Raw genomic sequence first — 24,828 nt, 5'->3', positions numbered from 1 at the left:
CCGCACGAGAGAGACAGAGAAGGGAAATGTAAGGAATCCTACCTACATAATAACTTAACCCCACAACTGAGAACCGCAGTCAGACACCACGAGCTCAGCGGTGGGGCGGGCGCTCAGGAACAATCACCCTAGGAGCGCGAAATTCCACAAGACTTCTGACGAGCTCAGAAACACGCCAAAAGTCCCCCCTGAGGAGTGACGTCGATAAGATGGGATGGATAATTAATATCGTGCATATCCTTGTCAACATTATATTTGTCCAAAATTGCAACAGTATCAATGTCCTATGTAACTCTCAAAGTGAACCGTTGCCGCAGTCGTACCTATTAAATTTTGAAACTTTATGTCCACAGCAGCTAAATGTTTACCATATGGGCATTATTGTCACCCTAACTTGAAACACTTCGATGATTATCAGCGTTGATTTCAAACCTTTAAAAACGAACACCATATTCATGCGCCGTTATTCCGAGATAGCGATAGAGCCGCGAGGCGCACCCAACAAAGTGCCAGTCCATGCGTTAAATGATATAGATATGAAGAAATTAACCAATCAAATTGCATTGATAACTGCTGCACAGTGAAAAGTGACAAATTTAGCACTTGTGATATAATTTTGTGAGAGGCTGCACGTCTATAGAACAAACGAGATCACGATATAAATTTATGAAAAAAAATAAACGATACCACACCCAGTTAATCATAACAAATACAGTCGCGAAAATCTTCGTGAATACAGATTCAATTATATGAACGTAATTGTAAGGTATAACTTGCTGCATAAATTTAAGTCTCAGGATGAAGGCGATGTCGTTGTAATTAATGGCTACAATAGAGTGACAATGTAAGAGAGGTCGACGTCTGTTCATCAATACAGCGACTGCTTGCTGGATGTAGTTGACTTAAGTCAAACATAGGATCAGTGCAATTGTTATACTTGATATAGAAGTTGCAATCTTGATGGAAACCTAAGAATTCTTGCTTCAATTTAGACTTCGACATCAAACGTTCAGATTTGAAAGAATAGCGTTCATGTAACCATATTAAAAGTGTAGTTTTCAAGACTTACGGGTGAATCCCTTTGAACTCAACTTAATTAAGTGCCCAAGATCCGAGTATATTTTGCGAGCACTCGCGACAAGGTGCATTTAGTGCGCGATTACAAACTAGCGTATCATAGGTGCCTGCATTATACTCCGGATAGCGTGCCACACGACACCGAATGCGACACATGACAGCGCGTAAGTTTAACACTTAACCAACTACTTCTAACCTCTACGATGACTCGGGACTTGCGCATAATTCGCCTAACGTAACGGCTAACACTAAAATCTCTACGATTAGAGCCTCAATAAAGAAAAATAAACACTCCAGTTACCATTCACTGCATGGTGTCAGACCAACCAAGCGTGGACAAAGAAATGCCTCCATTTGCATGGCGGTTCCCCGCGTTTACAAAAATTCAATGAACAAGAGGTTTGGGTGTGGAATTTCAGTGGTATAACTAGAACAAGCTTACCTCCTCCACGTGGCATACTAATGTTACGCTTAAGATAAGAATAATGTAGTTATACAGCAACGCTTCCTGTGAAGGGCTCAGCACATGACTTTTTGAATCCTAAGATGGCGAGAGTGTCGCCACACTGTCTTCACTACAGGGACAATTCTGCACACTTAAAAATATGTTGCATTCCCTCCTGCTGCTCAGCCCAACAACACGAAAACAACAGGCATGCCATCAAGAAGTTATATTACATTCATGTGCATTTGTGCAATGTTACACTGAGCATCGCAAAGGTTATATCCTCTCTGAGTAATTCGATCAGTTTATGCGGGTCAATAAACATGATATGACCAGCTTAGCGTTTAGGTGCAATGCATCAAGATGAGACCCTGTTGGCTGTTGCAATGGAGTTCGTAAAGAGGAATCAAGAAGGAAAATAACGTTATTATAACTTAAACTAAGACAAGTCGTAGTTATATCAATCCGCTGTAAAACTCGCTACGATTTGAATTAATGTGGATGGCCTTGTCAGTGATCGTACGAAGAGTTTTACAATACCTTGGCACATATTTGATCACGACAATGACTTATTGCTTTCCAGATAGAGAATATAGTTCACTCTGAACTTAGCAGTCAAATAGAAGCTATGCCTAGGCATCAGATCATTGAACATTGCTGAACGAGATTCCTCAAGATTTGGCACATTTGAGCAACCAGTGATGATGAGATGCCTTAGTCGGCACGACACACTCATGGGCGTTTTGAATACGTCAATGAAATATTAACCCCTATATCATGCCTGTGGAACTTTGTTTGGAGACCGGCATTAATAACATTGAAAATTAGGTATTTTTAATTATAATCCTTCACAACCGCACAAATGCCGTTTGTTACCATGCGCTCAATTTAAATAGCATAAAAAGAACGATCCAATTAGTACCATGACAATACACGGAAATGAGAATGAGCGATCGAACTAACATCGGCACAGTCAGAATCTAGTCATTTGTTCGGGTCTTGCGAACTATGGAAAAACACGTAAAATAAATGTAACTCACCACCACAAGACGGACGGCACGAGAAAATGCAGGAATGATTCCCAGGAATTCACCATTAAAATAATAATTCTAGGCTTGAATGAATAGAACTAAAAGTTGTGAGAAGCCAAGGCAGTGGAGCAGGTTGAGCAGCAGTAGCAGCACCAGTCCTCTAGAGACTAAAGTGTGTTTGCCATCATTGAGCCTATACGGTTAACAGGAATGATATTATTACGAGTTATATTTCAGGTTAGAAGTACTCGGAAGCTACCTTCGACAGTGCAGAAAAGCGAACAAAACCGCCACCCAACAAAAGCATAGTTTAGACTTTAGAGAGTCCACGCAAAGCAGGCGCATAGCTGACGTCTAATCGTGTCCTAAGCAAGTAGTGCAGCTGTAAAAGCAAAGTTAGACTGCATTCCACACCAAAAATATTCCCTGAAATTTATATGAAAATAAATTTCATAACATTCAATATGCGAAATAAGATAGGCTCAAGTGAACTACGAGTATTTTCTGATACCCGAAAGCAATACAAAGGTTTTAGCTCAGCCCGAAGCTCTTTATTCATCAAGGAATGTTTTCCTATTACAGTGTTCATGTTTTCCTATTATTATGAGGTCCATGTTTCCTTATTACATGGATGGTTTTCCTGCGGCAAAATCAGTCGATAACTGTTGAACAATAAATAAGATGTGTTCGGGCAAGTCAAGAAACTGAGTAACTTCAAAATATCGCACGAAATGCCACGTTCTTCATGGAAAAATATGCTGAACTAGTACAGTTTTACGAGCAGAACGAGTCCAGGATACTTACGCAGTCAAGTGTCACCGAGCAAACATGAAGTTTTATTCTAAGGTTCGACTGAAGCAAGAAAAAACGAAGACAACGAGGCGCTGATGTTTATGATGCATCAGAAAATGGCTCTTAAAAACAAATCCCCCTTTAAAAAAATTGATAAATTAATCAGTATTGTTCTCTTTCTGTCGTGGAATGGCAGCAAGTCTAAATCTCCAAGCACGTCGTTGGAATCATTGAATCGAAGCTTTCAACCATAATCCAGAACGAACATAATTCTTGACCATTGCTAAATTGCTCTGTCCCTGTAAATTTGGATAACTACTGGAAAGAAAAAAAACCGACAATGTTTCCGCCTTCGCTTAAGAGTGTCGATTACGACTTGAGTTCAAATCATGGGCATAATGACAGCAGGCAGCTGCGGGCACCAAAATCTAAATCATATACAAGACCACATCACAAGACCAAGTGACATTTGTGCCAAGTCCTCAACTCACATTACGGTTATGGGATGGAAGTGGAGCCACACAACGCAAGTATAAATCAGCATTTCTTTCATATGTCAAGGAAAACCTAATGGATCAAGACAACATAAAAGGCAATTCTTTTTCTAGTTACATGGTAGAAGAACTTAAGTCATAACCGTAAGTCTAAGTAACAGTCGAATCATTATGCAAGAAAAGTTAAGTTCCTTGGTCACAATTTTCCCTCCAGGAAACTAATCCAGATTCAAATGCAAACGCAAAAGAAGCGCCAGTAAATAAAGTAGTAATACAAGCGAGTAATTGAGGTTCCTTTTTTCAAGGAACAAATTAAAGCACTTGAATCTAAGCCACCAATTGCTGTGGACACTCAGGGTGCTAGGTGCATATACAACAGTCAATACGCGCTGTATAGTCAACACACGAGTGTTAAAGCAGGGAATGTGGGAGAATATTATGCCATTAATAATACAACCAATATATTATGACTAAGTCTACGCAATACAGCAACTAAGCGATACATATGATGCGAACATACGTCGATATATTTCTTAAATCATTACTCAGCCAATCTAAATTGATATCTTACAAGATAGAGCGACCACTACGCACGAGGGGACTGCATAACATATTTCAAAGGATAAGTATCGAGGTATACACCGTATATTGCTCTAAACAGTACTCGTTTATATGCGTCAAGAGACAAGTAACTATTAAACACAATCATAATCATGACGTGAAATCACCAGCAATCAAGTGCTTCATCAGCGCAACCAATTTTCACGTCCATCTTAAGCAACGCCTGAAAGAGAAACGCTTCAAACGATGGAAGCCGTTGAACTGAGCACAACATATATTATTCCAGTCTTACCCTAACGAACGCTCAAATATTTAAGCGTTAATACGGCGAATTTTTCGAACAACGGATATTTTCCTAACGAATATTTTACGAAACACGGATCAGGCAGTGGAGACCCTCAAGCCGGTCGAAACGATTAATAAACGAACAGAAGTGAGCGATCGCACCATAATTCATGGTTGTGACACAATTGCCATCAATTCAACGCATTAATCCATGACAATCGGCTAACAATTAACACGCATTGATCGATGATTTCAGCCAACGTAAGCGATGCTTCACTCAAGACAATATTACAGACTCTGTACATAAATCGGAATTTGAGCAATTCTGTTTGGAATGATGTAGTTTCGAGGGCTGCAAGTTTTCTTCCATTATATGCATACCGCCGGTTATATTATCCAGCCGACGGATTTGCACCTACGGTATTGCCTAAATATTTCCACCTACCGACCTTAATTAGAGCTTTGGGTCACGGTCTATACCTTCGCTTATCAATAAACTATGAAAGGAACGTGCAAGCGACCCGCAAAATGTAGGAACACATGAGCCAAATCATTCAAGTTTTACTATATTCTTACGGTCTGGATATACTTGGATAATATTAGACTAAGTTTCAGTCATACATTGATGTCCTAAATGCTATGTCGTAGGAGTTCTGAGTGCGCAGTCTGACATGTCGCTTTGCAGCAGCGCCAGAATGACAAGTCGGCAGGAAACAAACCGGTTAGGAGCTAAGACGCAGGCATCACTAATGCAGACAATAGACAAGATGGCATAAAGACTCGAGCATCTGACGAACAAACTTAGCAAGACAATACAAAGAAGTACAAAGATTTTGTGAAGACAACGTCAGATATGGAACACTAGGAGCCCCGGCAGTCTACACGCATGGAAAACAAAAGCTGTGAAGGATCTCGGGAACGATGCATGGTGCACAATACTAACAGAAAGCCTAACTAAATAGAAATCGGTATAGTAAATCAACAATAATCTCTTCGTTATGCGTTTACGTGAAAGTCCCTCATGTCTCGGAACTTCATTCTGAACATAATTTCACTCAAATTGTTTCCGTTTCTTGAACCTACGAGGTAGTTACCCCAGAGCGCACGTTGATCGTCAAATTTTAGGCAGGATATGTACAACTACCAGTAACTGCAACGGTTTTCGGAGCACGAGTTGAATTATGATCTTTTGTATGGTTCAAATGAGACCACAACGCGGATACTTGTTTGATTGCCGCAGGAAATTTACATCCTCCTGATCAGCTAGCAAAATTATTACAAACGAGATATTAAGAAGGTCTGAAATAATGATATGTTAAGTGTGCATCAAAGTCTTGCAAACCGCGAGGAGCAACGTTCACGACAAAATGAACAGCAGGGAACCACGTTCACGACAAAATGAACAGCAGGGAACCACGTTCACGACAAAATGAACAGCAGGGAACCACGTTCACGACAAAATGAAAAGCAGGGAACCACGTTCACGACAAAATGAACATCAATAGACAGCGTCCAGGACATACGACGTGAGAAAGCATGTGTTAATTAGGCTGTAAACAAGAAGTCAAGGCAACGAGTAACTACCGATACTCAAGACAAGTCAATTGCAATTAAATGTCGCTTGAACGAGTAGAGATATGATATTAATTAGATAGTCATATCTAATATTTAGAAAGAATTACAGACGTAGTAAACATAAATAAAAATACGAATTTAATAACTAGATAAATGTAAATATGTTTTGAACAATGATAAAAAGTTGTTTATCACAGTGAAAAAGAATCAAATCACAGAAATTATATTTAGGAACAAAAAAGTGAAGGGAATACAGTCTCGACTCGACACATTTTGTCTCCTTTTTTGGTAATAGTTTCACACGGAACGCTCCAAAAGACATTAATCCAACATTATGAACAAAGTGCATACTCAATAATCACTTATAGGTTGAGTTAAGAAACAATAAAACTAGATCCGTTTTAACAAATAAAAGAATTAAAGATTCGACAGCTACGAGCAAAACCAGCCGATACCGAATCTTGTTTTCAGAGATTCAACGGAACAAATTTACAGGTTAATTTTTGCATGTATTTATTTTTAGTGAGATTCGAAATAAAAAACAATGCGACTTAATGATGGCGCTTAAACGCTAAGTGAGGAAATCGCGAACATTACACAAATCAAGTACAATTTAAGACAAGTGCTACATTAATATAGTGTCACCTAAACGTATAAATAAGCTAGTTAGGTCACAAATGCAGGAGGAAAGGGGGAGTACAGTGTAATGATTTGGAAATAATTGGTTTCTATAACATCCTACAAGACAAAAGCCCAATTTTCAGACAAATGAGCACATATTATTGCAATGCTCAAGTTAGCTTTGAACCATAACGTTGATATGCAACGCTTGGTGTTGGATGTCGCGTGTCAACGAATAAAACTTGACGTCAACGGAGCAACGGTAGGTGCAAGTGCTGTTCAGCCCATGGCAGACGGTTATGTGACCAACACAAATTAGGTTGTTAACGCACGACAACTCATCTTGAGTATCACATAACTAATTCGTAACCCCATATAAGCCCATTGCGCTGAATTGATATAGCTAGTTCTCTTCTAATTAGGTATAGTAAATTGAACACGGCGTTTGGCACAAATTCTGAGCAAGCTCGCCTCAGCACTAGGAGTGATAACTTTCTAGGACCGAAATAGCGAAGACTAAGTTTTCTGGTGGAATGTCGCTCATGATGTGATTGATTGCAACACACACAACGAACATAACATTAACTGTTGTAGTAGTGATGAGGGGTTTACCACAAACTGTCGAGGCGACCACAAACATATTAAATGGTGTGTAGATGTGGTAGTGTGGTGAACGTTACACAAAGACGATCACTTTATAAATTACGGCAATTCTTGAGGACGTGAACACAAAGTGTGGAGTCTGACTACTCATAGATAGTTTAGGTACAGAGTGCATTCACAGGCTTTTTATACACACTGCCGCTGTTGAGGCGGCATGTAAGTAGCAGATCCATCCGACACACGCGCGCGTGCGTCTATATGCAACGAAGAAGCAACAACTCTAACCTACATGTAGACACACGTAAAGCTTTTCTTAGCACAGCACAACCAGCACAGTAACTATTAATTATTAACCTATTCGCGCTAACAACAGGGAACGTGGAGCCGATCATTCAGGGCTCCATATTGTCATCAATACCTTACCCAGGGCCCGCATATAGATAAATACTCGCATTATTCAACGTTTTGTAAACTTAAATAGAATAAAAGCTATTAGCACGTAAGCAACACATCAAGTACGACTAGACACTGAACAACCAACGTTTGATTGCAGCTGCCGATAGTGAGCAAGAGTCGTATTGATGCCAAGAATACTTCACAAAAATCATCAGTTGCCAACAAATCTTTTCTAACAACGCGTCCGGTGAGGTAAAAATGGTAGGCAACTCAGCAGCAGCGATGCCAGACCTTACAACCCTCAAGCAAGTGTGCATAGCAATAACATACTGCAGGGGCGTGAACTGCTGTGTGGAGGGGCTTAGAGTAGCTCTTGCTGCGTGGTTATCTCTTGCATGCGAGAACAGCTGTCTGAAATATCAGGTCTTCGCTGTCAGCTCCTTCAGTCAGCTAATCGTAAGGGCAGACACTGAGAAGCCCAACTACAGCAGCGCTCAGTGTTGAGAGGAGGTTTCGGCTCAAGCTGAGGCGACTTCAAACCTGCAAATTATGCGCAGCAGAGGCTGTGTGGGGAGGTAGGGATGGTTGTCAGGCAAGGAAAGAACTATTATTTACGTTCAATCAAGAAGAGCAAGGGTATGCAAGACAATGAACTGGTTATCCCGCTTCGAATAGCACCAGAAGGTAATCAGAGAGCACCGAAGCGGCAAGCTAAGATGGGTTTAGAGTCCTATAGTCTGCTTGAGCTCAAGGTCGTGATGGGTAAAAGGAAAACACAGTAAATGAATCGCAATGTTGCAGTTCCGTAAACATCAGTGACATCAACCGATGCTATGGTACTGACCCGCACCAACAGTGACCGCTAGTAACCTGTCTCGAGTTAAGCGAGCCTCACAGACACTACGATGCTCGGGCTACACAAAACCTTACAAGACAGTTAGAATATAAATTAAAAGTTATATCTATTTGCTTCCAAATGCAGATCTACGTAAGAGTGAAGAACGGGCGCGGTAAACAATACAAGGTAGGAAAATACTTGCACCATAACTACAGATATGACGTCACTAACACGGTCTATGCATGTGGTGCGAAGGTATCAGCTCAGGCGAAGACCAGAACAACGTTAGGTATTTGTACATAGTTTCTAAATTAGGCGGGCGTCTTGGTTCTTCCGGCACCCATGGCTTCATAGTTCATAGCAACTGCAGGACACCGCGTTGCAGTCTAAGGGAGCAGTTCATTACCCTAGGACAAGTCAGCAACAACTTTTAATAAATGATAATCAGACAAATTTCTCAGCCAGGTCATCATTACTGAGGCCACTCACTGCCGAAATAAAATAGGGTTGATAATATATAATTAATGAGCGGTTTTGCCAGTCAGCGTGGAAGAATTGATGATTCGGCTTCTCAACAAGTTTTCATTGACAGATCATGTGAAGTAATTTTATTATAATATGTATTCTAGCACATGTTCATAACAGGCATAGAAAAGTGCCCGAAATGTAAGGAGTGGAGTATTCACTGCGAGCGGCCTTGACGCCATTCATATTTCATCCCATTCCCATTAAGAGAGGAGAAGTATTTATAATATCGCATAGTTGAAACATCAAAAAAAATTTCTGACAGTAAAAACTATGGCTAACTACTACTATGGCAGAGCTACTAGTAATGTAGAGAACCTTTGGGTTGATGGTTTTTCTTTTTTCGACCTGCAAACCATCTCCTTGAAGATGAAAATAGCGCAATTCCTAAAGAAAAAGCCTATGGATGCCAGAAGACCAGCACAAGAGCCTCGTCGAGGATACAGGCTAGACTCGCAGATCTTGGGGACGAACTACCTGCACGGTGCACGAGCTACTGACGAAGGTGGCACGAGGGACAGCGACAGGGGAGAAAGAGAGAGAGAGAGAGAAAAGCGTGTGGGCAGATATGAAGAAAAGAGGAGCAAAGAGAAGAGAGAGGATCACATGAGAGTCGATTTGATGGCCAATTGTCTGTTTCGCTCAGAGGCAGGGCTTCATAAAATTAATTTTTATACTAAAAATCGATAAATAAGTACGCCTTGCAATAGAGTAACATAAAATCATAATAAGTTACTGTTGTGCCAAAGACATATTTCAGATATCACCTATCGTGTTACTAAACGCATCGAAAAGATAGTATATACAATTGATGCAAGCCACAGAAAGGAAAAACCAAAAAAGCTGAGACCTACTGACAGATCTCAAAAAATGAACTACGTTATTTCGCTTGAGCTGTAATTTGAGACAATATACATGGAAATAAATAGGCATATCGTGGATGCTCAAAGCGCCCGACAATTGAAGTTCAATAAACAATCGTTTGAGTATAATTCAGGGAGCGCTGAGCAGACGAAAGAATGGTCGCGGAAGACATGAGAAGGGATGCTAGTACTCATCGCTAATAACCTGCTATGGTGATACTCGTTATTGACTAAGTTTGTGCGTGGCTAGCGTACACCAGCAAGCCTTCATATTCCCCTTCCCCGTCCAGGGGATGAGAGAACTACCATTGAGCTGCCAGGGGCCTAGGAGGAAAACATGAGGTAAAATGCACGTGAGTGACCGCCGAGTGCCCGTCCGCATCTCCCTACTTAACGCAAAATTTCCTGGAATTTGATGGAGTGGAAAATTTCCTGGAATTTGATAGAGCGGAAAAATTTCTTGGAATTTGATAGAGAAACCAAATTACAGATAATATTTGATTTTTGCCTATGAAACAATGGTGAAAATAGGACAAATTCAAATTCATTCAGGCACACACAACGTAATGCAATTACTCAAATGTGAGAAAGTTTGAAGCATACATAAAATAATAAGTGAATAGAATAGCAAGTTGCGGACGCGGCAATGTGGCGGAGGCTTGACCATTTCTTTCGTCTGCAGGGCATCACTGATGAAAAATTTAGAACCTAAAAATCCAGTGAAATGGAAAAAATATTTTCAATAAAATATTTAAACAATTATCGAAAATAGATGTTATGTTCGAAACTTAGAAAGTTGTGAGCATGTACATAGAAGCATTGAAGCAGAGAACACTATTATGGCAGATGAATAATTTTTGGCACTATAAAAGAACTCATCCAGTTCAAAATAATAAGTACGGATAGTTAAGGTAAATTCAAAGACTGTAAGATTCAACTTATCCAAAGACAAGTTAAATCCAAAAACTGCAAAAAATGTTGCTCAACCCAGACAAACTATCATGTGTAAGAGTCTAAAGAAACGTGTACTATCTAATCCAAATGAATACAAGTAAATGAACCATACATTATTTAAGGTGATAAGAGAATATAGAAGCCCAGCCTGTAGCGAAGAGCCAGTCTAGCTGGCGAGGGAGATGGCCATGTCAAATCTATTCTGCGTGATCTGGAAGTATTTCTGCCACTTGGGATCAACATTATATCATCCATCAGTGGGGAAGAGGATATCGTAGCTAGGAGGATAAGGTTGGATGTCAGGCGCTGTGGGGTTAAGATGGCTACCGAGGTTCTGACTGTTGGAGCGATTAAAGCTATTGTACTGATTGACCCCAACGAGCGGCTGCTGCTGTTGCTGCGACTTTTCATCCTGCTGTTGCTGCAGCTGATTATTGAGGGTAACTGCATCATATCCGGGCAGGGTGTTCTGACGTCGGGGACCGGAGCCCCTGACGTCAGCCTCGACCCTCCTGGTGCGATGCGTGCGTCCCCTAGCGTTATGGGCGCGCCGCTCCTGCTGGTGCTGGTGACGCTCGTCGTCCTCGTGCTCCTCTGTTATGCTGTCGTGGCGGCGGCCGCTGCGGTGGGCGCGGTGTCGGTGCCGGCGACTGCGGTGACTCGTCGCCACCACGTCCGCAGACTCCGACGATGCCGCGAAGTTCACGGCCGTCGTCGACTCAGCAGGAGAGGCGCTGCAACAATATTAATCAGACTCTAGTGAAGTAAGAAGGCGTCGAGCAAACGATCTACAAGAAGGTTATGGAATCCGCACCAAGATCCATGCAAAGGAAGAAGGTGGTGGAGCGGTAGTAACGTTATCAGAAGATCTATCATATTCGATTGAATAGACAACGAGGGAGCATATTATCTATAAGAAAATAGCAAAGAAAACGTTCATATGTAACGCTGGCTCCAGGCAAAAATGCTTATTGTATTTTATACTTTACTGCTGACATTTTTTGCATGCAGTTTAACCTTATCCACTTTCACAACTGCAACTTGGAATAGAGAGAAAAAGCTTTCACAGGTTTTAATTGACTTGCACGAGACTACTTATGAACGTTCCAGCAAATAATGCTGACTATTTCAACAGATAATTTAACCGTGAACACAGTAAACTAAGACAAGCTCGGTGGCTAGCATCCAGGTTGCCATTATAGTACTCGGAGAAGACAAGCTTTCTGGCCGCTACATTGTGTTGGTTAAGTCCAGAAGAAAGTATTTAACGCAGATATAATGAACATGGCTCTCACATGCAGGGACAGGCAACGGATCATGCAAGAATCTCTTATGTTAACCTCTTAAAAACCTAGCATGTGAGAATGAAATAAAATATACAAATCATGTGGCATGAAAGAGAGCACCAAAAATATCGACCTTAAAGCTAAATTAGAGAGAAGTGACCTGTAGCAAAAAGATCGATCACAGCAGGCAAGAGGCATGCAAGAAAAGTGCCTGAGAAATCAGATGAACAAGACGAAGAAGGAACAATGAGAGAGAAGGAAAACATAAAAAGATTCCTGAACATAGTAAGATTCCTGTAAACACGGCAGTCGTGTCAGAATAGATTTTGAATCCTACAAATAAGGTTAAAAAATTTGCTTTCATAAAAGAAGTATGAGCCAGAGATGAATGCTCTTGGATTGAACCGAAAATAAAAATAACTCCATTGAACGATAGCACATAACATTGATTAAAATTTTGAGAGACAAGACGACTAAAAAAATAAAAATTTCTACTTAAAAAAAATTTAGTATGCAGAAGTTGAAGAAGAGTGCTACACTTGTGGCAGGAAGCACATGCATAACAACGACATTGGCTGTTCCTGAACTAATTATTGTTTAGTGTATTCAGTGTTGTGATAATCATGTTCAGTATTATGATTATTTAACTACTCACGCTTCTGAACAGAAGGACATCGGTTAGTCCCTGAAATCAACGTCACAAATGAAATTTGACAAGAAAATTCTTCATAAATATGCGAACTGAAAAATGTACATAGAACACTTCTAGAAAACAATCACGATGGTTTAAATGAACTAAAGTGTGTGCCTGAATATCTATAACAAAGTTGAATTTTCTAGGAATGTTTAGCACTCAAGTTATGATCAGCATCTCAAGTTGAAATCAAACACAGAACAAAATTTAGAATAGAAACAGCCAGCATCGCAGACTTGAAAGAAACAGTAAGGCCAAGGTAGAACCGTAAAGACCACCACGGTAATGTAAGACTCATACAATTATGGTAGAACTTGTGACGCTCGAATTCTTATGAAGGTATAGGTTCTAACGTCAGAACTTGTATGTCAACTAAAAAGTTCAAACACTGGAACTTATTCCAATGATGAAAGGCACTTCAAATGCTACATAATATTAAAAGTTACAACTGGAACGATCATAAAGTTTCTAGCATTATGGCTGCAACTACTAAAAACTTATAGCATTTGTACTTGCTCAACATTAGTCCCTGCCATCATATATGGTACTACTGCAAAATGTATAGCAATAACACTTGTAAATAAAGTTCCTAGCATTAGAAATGGTACGACTACAGAGGTTCTAACGTGAGAACTACAAGCAATATGTACATCAGAGGCGAGAACCAGAGCTCAAGACACAAGTTCGATTGAGTAACTTTTCAGGTACGGAAATCCAAATACCTGCTGATGCAGCTTCTTGAAGCATAAGAATTGCAAATGGTATAAAAATTTTCCTATAATTCCTGATTAAAATTTCATTCCAATGCATGAAAGATAATAAATAAATTTGGAAATCCCCATGGGTAGAAGAAATCAGTCAATGGTTCTTGCCCTGACAATAGATGCTCTGCCGCAGCATGCACGCTCATCCCGACAATATCTTGTAAACAATATCTTTGAAATTTTTTAAATTAAATATATTGATATGAAGACTGTTTTCAACATTAATCTGTTGTAAATTGAAGAAATGTTGACACAACTTTATGGTCTGAAGTCATGGGGGAAAAATAACATCGAGTAAGTGGTTAGAACTGTGGTTATATTTGTAAATGTTAAGATGAATGCTGATAGATAGGAATTTGACAAGTGTTCAAATGACAGTTGATATTCTAGGTATATTATATATACCTACCTATATTATATATACCTTATATGTAACTTTTCTCATAGTTATAGAGCTTATGTGATTGACAAGATAATTTAGAACGATTCAGTGCTCATACCCCAGAAGATTTAATTAATGGAAAATTAGTGGTTCGAAAGTACAAGCCTTAGAACCAAACAATACCATATATGAAGCAGCCAAGCATAGCATGAAGACAGCTCAACTCTAGTAAATTTTATACGAGTGTTACCAAATAAGATGGTTATGATTAATGGAGTGATTACAGCTCCAGCTCTACACCACCACGACACCCTACACCACCACGACACACCACAGCACCCTACACCACCACGGCACCCTACACCACCACGACATCCTACACCACTACACCACCCACCGGTTGCTATCATTGCGGGCTTTAGCGACGAGAACGTAGATGATGAAGAGCAGGATGATGCCGCCGATGATGCCCCCCAGCAGCGTGACGATGATGATGGTGGAGGAGAAGACGGCCGAGTATTGCGCCAAGCCTGCCACCTCCTCTGCACAGTTGTCTTCGTATTAGCATTTCTTGCTCACAAATTTATGAAAACATTTTCTGTTAATAAAGTGTGAATAACATCCACTCTTTTTCAACAGGAGAGTCGAGGTCACCAGTATCAATAGCAGACAAAAAATACTCGCTCCTTGACACTGCAGCCCAGCAGGATACCGCTACATCCACAAAGTCAATGAAACGTTTTTTATCAACAACTCCGTTTAAAGTTAATTAAATAAATGAATGAGATCCACACTAACAGACTATGAGTAATCAAGAGTGTCACGTTGGGAGCTCATAGACAACGTCATTTGGGATAAATTATTTTCTTGGTAATCTGCTTAAAGAAACTTACTATCTTTATTTTACTCAATTAACAAGGTGTAGAATTATAGAACAAAAAAAATGGCAGCTGCTATTACGTAAACACAGCGTTGGTGGAGTTCAAGTGGTGGCCAGTGTTAACCCACACACAAATTTACTAATTATTTCAAAAATAAAAACAATAAAATATTGAGAGAGACCTAAGGAAGAATAAATTATAGACATTGTCGACAGACCTCCAGGACAGCCACGCTCGTCGTTACCACCGCCAGGCAGGGCGCAGTTGACGTGACCGTCGCAGCGGTAGCGGCCGTGCACGCAGTACAGCTCCTTGCCTCGCACGTTGCCTCCCCCGCTACACATGACCTGGTCCTCTGCCGCGCACTCTACGGCACACAGTAGCGTTACTGCCGCGCACTCTACGGCACACAGTAGCGTTACTGCCGCGCACTCTACGACACACAGTAGTGTTACTGCCGCGCACTCTACTTTACACACTCGCGTCGTGATGGCAATACTGCTAACCATTTTAACTTATTTACTACATCATCATCGCGAATACGCACACCGAACGCGACTGATGAAGGCGGACGTCATTTTGTCCTATTAGTGACACACACCTATTAGTGACTTCACGTTGCACTGATACGCCGATTTTCCGAGACTAACTGCATCAGGATAACCAACACAAAGGCAAAAAGAGCATCGATATTCGGACAAAGTCTCGCGAGTTCCTCTGAGTGCACGCAACTCTCGAAATTGGTTATTATTTCCATGCTGAACACACAAAATAACATTGAATATTTCCTTCAAGACCCATTTTGCAAAACATTGAATTACTAAATCAACAACTTCAACTACTGTTGTGATGAAACAATATTGGCTGTTTGCTTGGTATAATAAGAAATATAAAAATGAAAAACATAACATTTAACATATAATATGAGATAAAACATTAGTAACACATGAAAAAGCACCTCGTACAACATATATAGCAGTCTTCACGTAATATTCGTCTGATTCATCTTTCGAAATGAGCAATTTGTGCAGCAGCTCAGCTGAATATTGAATGCACATTTTCTCGCAATAAAGCACCTAATTGAAAGCTAAAAAAAACTTTTAAGTAATGCAATTTGACTCCTATAAGCTCATCACTAATCGGAACACCCATTAAGAATGCGATTATAGCAAAATTATCGGTAGTTTTCTGGCTACATCAACCTAAATGTATACGATGAAGTACAGGCGGCATACCAGGTTAGTCGCGGAGGTTGGGAGCAGCAGCATGCAGGGTGAGAATTTCCATAGCGGGAGATGAAGTGTGATGCAAGATGAGGTGTGATGCAAGATGAAGTGTGATGCAAGATGAAGTGTGATGCAAGATGAAGTGTGATGCAAGATGTAGTGTGATGCAAGATGAAGTGTGATGCAAGATGAAGTGTGATGCAAGATGAGCTTGAAGTCGGAATAAGAAGAAATTCAAATAAAAACTTTCAAGACTTAGCAAAAAAAAATATAAAACATATACCTATCTTACTTAGTTCTCAAGAATCTATAAAAAGGTGCCAACAAAAAATGAAATGTCAGACATCATAATAAACTATTACAAAAAATGAAAACAGCTTCAAAAGTTTCAACTTGTACCGGAATTTTTAATTCAATTCTTAATATTTACATTAAAGGATGATCTTAGGAATGAAAGTGATACAGGCACGTGGGTAATCACTTTTTGGTCTTAACAGAGACTTTTGATTAGATTGAAATCCTGGAAGATGTCAGAAAATGGCTGTATTAGCATAATGAAAAGCTAGGAAGGATGCAAGTCAAGGATTTTGTTGATGTAGGTCTGAACACAATGAATTGGATGAGAGGATAGTAGGACTTGAAAATAGGAGTAACTGAGTTACATGTTGGTGAAGGGCTGCAGGAGAAGAGAGAGAAGACATGCGTTGAGCTTCTTACAACTCACACCCTTAGCAGTCGACATTTGCGGATGGTTAGTTACTACAGCTACTCAGAAAAATTTGTTCCAAAAAACAGTATCTGTCATAATGAAAAACAAACAATAAATAGCCGAGAAAATAACTCTTATATGGAATTTCTCATTATTTTGACAAATAACAATACTCAGCAATGTAAATTTACATGAACTCTAAGCAGAATGGTAGAGTAGGGCTTCTTTACCTGCAGGCATTTTACTTCATGCAAGTGCAATTAATACCTTCGGTATCAAGACATTGCCCATCAACAGTGATGGAAGGCATAAGTCATCGGGCAACATAGGCTAAGCATACAAAGTAAACAGGGGTACGTGCATATTGTAACCACAAAGAAACAAGATACAACTTAATTTAAGGGATCAATGTCTAGGTTATAGTTAACACATGAAGTGAGCAGATAACCAGATATCACATATACAAAGTAAAGGTCAACATGAGGTCGTGGTAACAAGTAATAACTTGATACAAATCAGAGTCTCTAAGGAACAAACAAATAAAAGGCAGGTTTGGTTCAAGCGATTTGGTTCAATGGCATAGTAATATAGACTAGACCTCACAAGAGCAGTGAATGTTAGAAGCAATAAATGAAGCAATATCTCACCATGCTCATTGATGTTGCGGAAGGTGGAAATTACAACAGTGAAGGAGTTGTTGACGGGAGTCTTGTTGTCCTCGTCCTGGTGGTAGACTAACTCTAGACTGTTGGCCATCGTGCTGAACACGTTGCTGTGACTGCTCGTGTCCACCAGCCTGGAGCAAACAAAACATTATTTAATACACAAATAATGAGCAGGGAAATCATACAATGTCACACTCTCAGCCTCTGGGACAGTGATCCTGTCAGTCAGCACCATTATTTAAACCAAAAATCTTGAATGGTCTGACCTTTTCTTGGTTTTTCTGTAGCTTAAAAAACAATATACCAAGTGAGAATCACAGAAACATTACACATTGATGCATAAAATGTGGTTTTGAATATATGTCTTAATACCGAGTCATGATGACTTATAATCACATTCATTTCATGTACTCATTGCCTGCAGTGAAAAATCTGATTGCATAACACATCAAGGACAAGGCACTACCATCACGTAAGTTTGGGAATATTGCAAAAAAAAAATACAGTCGACAATACAGTGTTGTCATGGGAACTACGGTGTTCAAGCGGGGCAACTCACCGAAATATTTTTGAGGTGTCAAGCACACGTTCGCCGCAAAGCTTTTCAGACTGCCGTCCTTTAAAAAGTTTATCAGGAAGCAGCATGTCCAGCACCTGGTTAACTAGACCTCTGCCTTTGGTGCGGAACTGTTTATACAAAACAAATAATTAAAGGCCGTACATGATTTAACAACATGAAAATGGAGAAATCTGCAGGTCATACACTAGAACAAAGAATACAAAATATGCCCACTGAAAATCCATGTGATATAGGCTGAGCCCACAAGTGAAGAAATTTTTATCTTCTATTGGAAGAAATAAGAATATTCTATACGTAATACCCTATATAAAAATTGGTACCAATTAGAGAAGATAATAAGAAAGTACTTTAAAAATGATAGTAAATATCACATATTTTATTAAAAATGCCAATGGATTTCAAATAATTACAGCCAGATTTACCAAAAATCCTAACAACCAGCAAATAAAACAATCAGACATATATAGTTCTCTTATATTGTAGTAATTTAGCAAAAATATCAAAGCAGCAATGAAGCCACAATATTGGAACAGAACCAAATAGAAGCAAGAACTCACAACAATATAATCACTGCAGTCCCATCTCTTGGTGGCATGGTCCTGGGTACCTTGTATACGAATGTTCTCCACAACCCCACCAAGATGAAAGTTCTTCTCGGTGGAAACTTTCAACTGAAAAACATGTTATTTAACTTATACATGCAAAAATATTAGTCTCTAAAATAGAAGTTAATTATGGAGAAGGAAAATTTGTGAAAATAGATGAGTTCACGAATTCAAAAAATAATAATTGAAAATCATCAAATAAAATTTGAAAATGTAATAAAAATCCAAGGAATATTAAATGTTTTTGAAGAATCTTCATTATACAGCATGGTTGCTAGGACAATTTTCCAATATTCTTGTCTTAATACCAATCTATCAATTACTGATTCAATTCATACATATATAATCCTTATATACATCACAGAAATTCTGATAACTGTTCATGAGAAAACTCAGAAAAGTGGCTAAGGAGTAAGATCCCAATAAATTAAAGGAGTCAGCAGAGTTTTGCTGCCCATTCCAAGTCAATTTCTGCTCTATAACTGGTCACAATCTTTCAAATTTCCAAATCAATCATATACATGCTACAAATATTACAGACAAACGAAAATAATAATTATTATAAGTATGACTCACAGTGCAGGTGTGTCTGTCTCTGCCATAATAGTCTGCATCTTCAGCCTGTCCAAAAGTGATGATTGCTGCAGACCAGGCCGGCAGGTATACAGGCACTACTCCATCAACTCCACGACAAACTTCCTCCAGCACATCTGAGAGTAATGCAGCAGTAAAGCAAATTAGCAGTATTTAACAAAAAATATAGCAGTGATGAAAGCAAGTGGTTCTATACTTCAATATTAATGAACAATATGAGAAAATAACTTCGAATTTTACTGCCAATATTTGAAGTTATTTCAAATTAACACATCACGTCATCAGATATAAGAGCATTAACAGTGTGGATGTACTCACAAGTGGAGTAAGGATCTGGTTTGCTGGCCTCATCAGCTTGTGATGATGAGATGACCAGCAGAAAATAAGGTAGAGTAAATAGCACTGCCAAGAGCAGCTGCTGCCCCCCTAAAACTAACCTAAGCATCACTGTCCTGATGCCCGGCTTAAAAGTGATCAAAGATTATGCATCGAAAAAAATAAATCTGGAAAGAGGTGAATGCATGATGAGACACTATTGTTTGTAGTAGATTTTATCAGCAATTGAAAGTACTTTGTTATATATATAGCTTATCATCACTGACCTATGTATAACCAAACTAGGTTTGGTTAAAACTGGAAGTATGCAATAAGTAATTGAACATCACATGATAAATAATTATCTTTGAAATAACTTGCTCATTAGTCATTAACTCATAATGAAGCATATCCTTGAAAGAAGAATATAGGTCAGTGATGATAAACTACCTATAACAAAATACTATACCTATTTTACTGATGTAATACAGGCATAAAATATCAAATGCCTTGATGGCTTTGTTCAGGTTCAGCATCCAGAGTATCTAGGACAGGTAAGTCCTCAATAGTGTCCAGCACTTCCTGCAAGACATTGTTAACATTGGAGTAAAGTCAAGATAGTGTTCAACTCATCTGCTCAGTCTTGCTGGAAATAGGCTTGTCCGACATAGACCTCAGTAGAGCCATCGTTGCCACTGGTAACTTGAATACTTGCTTGATTCCCTTGTACATCCCTCTTACACTGCCAGAGTCTGAGGCCTGCTGAATGCCATCCCCCAGCTGCAGCCAGTAGCAAGCTATTTGTTGAGCCTATTTCTGAGTCATTCTTAGTGCATGTAGGTTCTCCTGACTTGGATCACTATTGTACCAAGCATCACTCTTTTTTGCAGTCAATGACTGGTTCCAACTCACCAATGTTGGCCTCAAACCAGTCAGCACTTCCGTGCTCCTACATGCCATAGGCCATGACAGCAGCATCATAGTTGGCGCAGCAGAGGGAGCACCACCCATCAACTACACACTCTGCCGTTTGCCAGGGAGAAAGTTGGCAAGATGCTTGACCAGAAATTGATTTCTAGCAGGACAGAAGGCCCTGCTGACAACAGTTCTGGGCTGGTGCTTCCTCATGAGGATTTTATATCTTTGGTATAATTTTGCTATTTAACAGACCAAAGAGTGGACAGTATTACAGTCAGCACAGTGGTACACTCTTGTGTTGTGCACACTATCCAGAGAGTGGTGCCATGTGATTATCAAGTCCAGCTGGTGCCAGTGTTATGATCTGATATGTCTCCAGGATGCCTAATGGCATAGCTTGTTATGGATAATTATAATAAATTTTTGTTTGTTGTTAGCTGGTGCTAGTATTTCCTAATATAACTTCCTTGATGGAGCCCAGGTGGTTTCAGTGACCTACCCTGCCAGCATTACCCGCAGCCATACTGCAAACCTCCTTAAATATCAATATTAAATGTACCGGGACTGAACCTCCCCAACACTATGATGTGGTAAGTCTACAAATTGTTGTTATGAGCTTTTGATCATGATTAAATATTTTTTATTGACAAGCAGTGAATTAAGCTTTGAATTGTATTTGCCAATAGAGAATTCTATCATCATTATTGGCCAATCTGGTATATTCAATATTAGGCAGGATTTTACAGACAGAAAATGATGGGTAAGATTTATTCTACAAACAGATTAAAAATTTCCAGGCAAAAATCTGGCATGGAGTATATTGGCCTATGATGGCTGACTATCAGGCCACATTCAAGTGAAGAATTGGGCACTGGGCACTGGGCACAAGCCAACACCCACCACTGCCACCAGTAACTTGGACAGAAATGCCTATAAATCTGGCTAATTTTAGCCATTCTTATGGCTTTTTTCTAATTTATTCACTGAAAAATAAGAAAAAAAAAACAATTTTCAATTATGATTTTTAAACATCACTTGTGAAATCATTGTTTTTACCCACAATTTTGGGCAACTCCTGCCTGATAAAGTGATATTCCAAATTAGAGACCACAGCTGGAGCTCTACTGCCATTTTAGGCACTGCAAGATTCATGCTTAATAATTTACTCCAATTGTATTGTTAACAAAAGTGCACAATTGAGCTTGATAATTCTAAAAGTATAGAAAATTTGTTACTTTGGAGCTGCAAGATTCAAGGAAGTAGTAGAAAAAATTCTAATCCTGAAAAAATTAAACATTTTTCTTATTTTATATAGAAAATTTTAGACAAGAACCATATTATAATGCAGATAAAATTTACTGCAAGCAGGTGTTGTCCCATGGACAGCAAGAGCAAGCCAAAGATGAGAATTGGGCAGAAGCACCCATGAATCAGACAAAACGGCCCATGAATCTTCTCAATTTTATCCATTCAGGCCATTCGCATGACCTTTTCCTAATTTATTCAGTACCTATTGTTATACCTAAGAAGAACTGTCTATTTTTACCTGTATTTTTTTATAAATACCTGCCAAATGATATATTTTATCCATCATTTTAATAAACTGTTAACTGATATTCCAAATTTGAAGTAAGATATGGTCACATATGACATGGACTCTGCTCAGTTAGTCAGCTTCTGGAAAAGCCTAAATATAGTAATATTTAGAGTTTACTAATGCCTATAGGTATTAGTTATTAGCTTATTACTAAAAATAAAAAAATATCATGCAGAGTCTCTCTGAGACAGACATGGTGATGGATCTCCATTCTCCATGCCCATGGGCCATGGCACCACTGACCACTGCCATGATGGCATCATGGCACCGCCACCATGATCATTATTGATCACCATCTATGATCAGGACCTCAGATCTAACTTATGAATCAAATCAATCAATCTGATGATGACTGTGGCAACTAAGCTAAGCCAACTTATTATTAAATACTGTTAAAACTGAACTATATATAATATACCTGCCTACCTGGTACTGGTAGGCTGGTAGGCTGCCAGCTGGTAGCATAGTGACAAACCAGAGATTTTTTAGAATCAGTTCATTTTTAATTTCCTCATTTACCCAAGATTTAAACCAATTTCTTATGTATGATGATGCTGGTATCCAGGATACTCTACTGGTCTACTTACAGAACTCAAAAATGAACTTGACTTGAGGGAGAGTATAAAAATCTCTCTGCTTTGCCACTATGGCTGGTAGGCTAGGCATGGTGGCAGGGAATTATTGTGAGTACTTATCGGTCCACCGCCGTGCGTCGGTCTTAACCCTTCGCAAGGCCCCATGACCTTGGCCCTTGGGCCCCTCTTGCAAGTTGTAATGGTCTAAACTCAACAGTTCGACCCCTGGCCCCTAGGTGTGTTTTACGATCGGTCCATAAAGAAGTGTTGATCGGTTCAAAATGACATAAGAACAGGTTCTTTTGAATAACCTATGGATTGGCACCATGAGGCTAGGTACTATTAAAACTTAATGCAGCATGCCGCTATTGCCACAACTGTGAAACAGTCAACTGACTACTGAGTACTGAGTTCATCACTGTACTGTAATCTGTATGTTGTATGTGTTAATGTGTATGACTGTAATAATGTAGCTGTACTGCTGTAGCCTACAATTATTTGTTCATTGTTCCTACTTCCTAGTTTCCTACAGCCTGTAGGAAACTAGGAAGTAGGAACAATGAACAAATAATTTGAGTTCTACAAAACACATGTAGCATCAACTCAACTCTCAAGGCCCCATCAACTGGTCTGGATCAAGCATCATAATTCATCTGTCATCCATATTCCATCATCATCAATCATGGCATCATGCAACTTTAACTATAGGTAGCCTAGGTACCTAATCAACATAGTCATAGGCCTACTGCTTTCCGAATTACAAATCCATGTATTTTATCAGAAATCGTGCAAATACACTAACTGATATCCGAAGAAAAAAGATGCATGGAACAATATTCTAGTTCATTGAGATATTTTGGAACGGAACATAAACCCGAAACTTTAGGAACACCCGTAACCTGCGCACAAGCAATGCTGCACCCACTTCGAAGACACAATAATAACTGACTAACGGTCACTAACCGATGCCAAGAATCGACGCACTTCCAGGAAATCCTTGAAGTGTCTGAACCCTGATCAATTTCCGCAATTTCACACGGTCTCCGTCATTTAGCAAGTCTCTTCTGTGAAAATCGATTCACACAGTGGTTTCCAGCATGGTTGAATTAATACAAGGTTGACCCACGGCGACGACGATTTTTTCGCCGTTCTGCGCATGTCTCGTGTGACGTCAACGTGGGCCAAAAATGTAAACAGTGGAGACCAACGCGTTGTTTTTGTGCCATATTTGAAATGATATTTTAAAAAATTTACCTCCTCAAAATGGCACAAAAAACTGCATTTGCTGCAACAAGTGTTACTTTAAGCAAAGCCGGTGTTACAAATCCGTTTCGTGGAGTGTAAATTAAATAAATGGGAAACATGATGGGATCATGGGTCGACAGACAAGGGCAGAAAGGAGTAATGGCGGCCACTCAGCTAACGGTCGATGAAAGGAAACACAATTCTAACGAAATTTTATTTTCGTAAGCTAACGAAGAATATGCTTTGCTATAAATTGTTTTAATGTTGTAATTTGTTCATTTCTTACTTGTCATGTTGTTCTGAAAATTGTATCTCCGACTGTCAATATTGTTGTATCTGTTCAGCGGTGCAGCGGTAGGCTATGAAACATTTTTGGTGCTGTAATATTTCTAGGAGGGTAATGGAATACTGACGAAAGATTTATGTGAAAAAACTCAAGTTTTTGATTGATTGATATTAGAATAATGAGAACGTAAATGCAATAAATATTTCCCATGTGCTGAATTTATTAGTGGGAGGTGACAGTGGCAGCCTAGCAGGCTGAGTCAGTGACAGTGAGTGTAAGTACTGAAGTACCCTAGTAGGCTAGTAGCCTAGCGTCCTTGCAGCTGTACTGTGTACTGTGTAGTTATGTAGACTGTGGAGAAGGGTGGCAGACTGGCAGTGGCCAATAATTTATATTTTAATTAGCTACTCTGCAAATATTATTTTTAATTTTGATAAAACTTCTGC

The 24,828-nt window shown here is 39.4% G+C and overlaps 1 protein-coding gene across 1 annotated transcript; it reads right to left on the bottom strand.

Moving 5' to 3' along the window:
* Nucleotides 1–237: 237 nt before the first annotated feature.
* Nucleotides 238–19,950, bottom strand: LOC108673855. The gene is made up of 8 exons (XM_018161732.2): nucleotides 19,765–19,950; nucleotides 19,429–19,562; nucleotides 18,805–18,918; nucleotides 18,227–18,354; nucleotides 17,650–17,798; nucleotides 15,285–15,434; nucleotides 14,584–14,728; nucleotides 238–11,794 (listed from the first exon to the last, which is right to left on the bottom strand). The coding sequence occupies exons 1-8, from the start codon at nucleotides 19,889–19,891 to the stop codon at nucleotides 11,308–11,310; spliced, it is 1,434 nt and encodes a 477-aa protein (XP_018017221.1). The 5' UTR covers nucleotides 19,892–19,950; the 3' UTR covers nucleotides 238–11,307.
* Between the last annotated feature and the right edge of the window lie 4,878 nt (nucleotides 19,951–24,828).

This window comes from Hyalella azteca, unplaced genomic scaffold, assembly GCF_000764305.2.
Source record: "Hyalella azteca isolate HAZT.00-mixed unplaced genomic scaffold, Hazt_2.0.2 contig1860, whole genome shotgun sequence".
Lineage (NCBI taxonomy): Eukaryota > Metazoa > Arthropoda > Malacostraca > Amphipoda > Hyalellidae > Hyalella > Hyalella azteca.
This window is presented reverse-complemented; position numbering and strand designations above follow the sequence as displayed.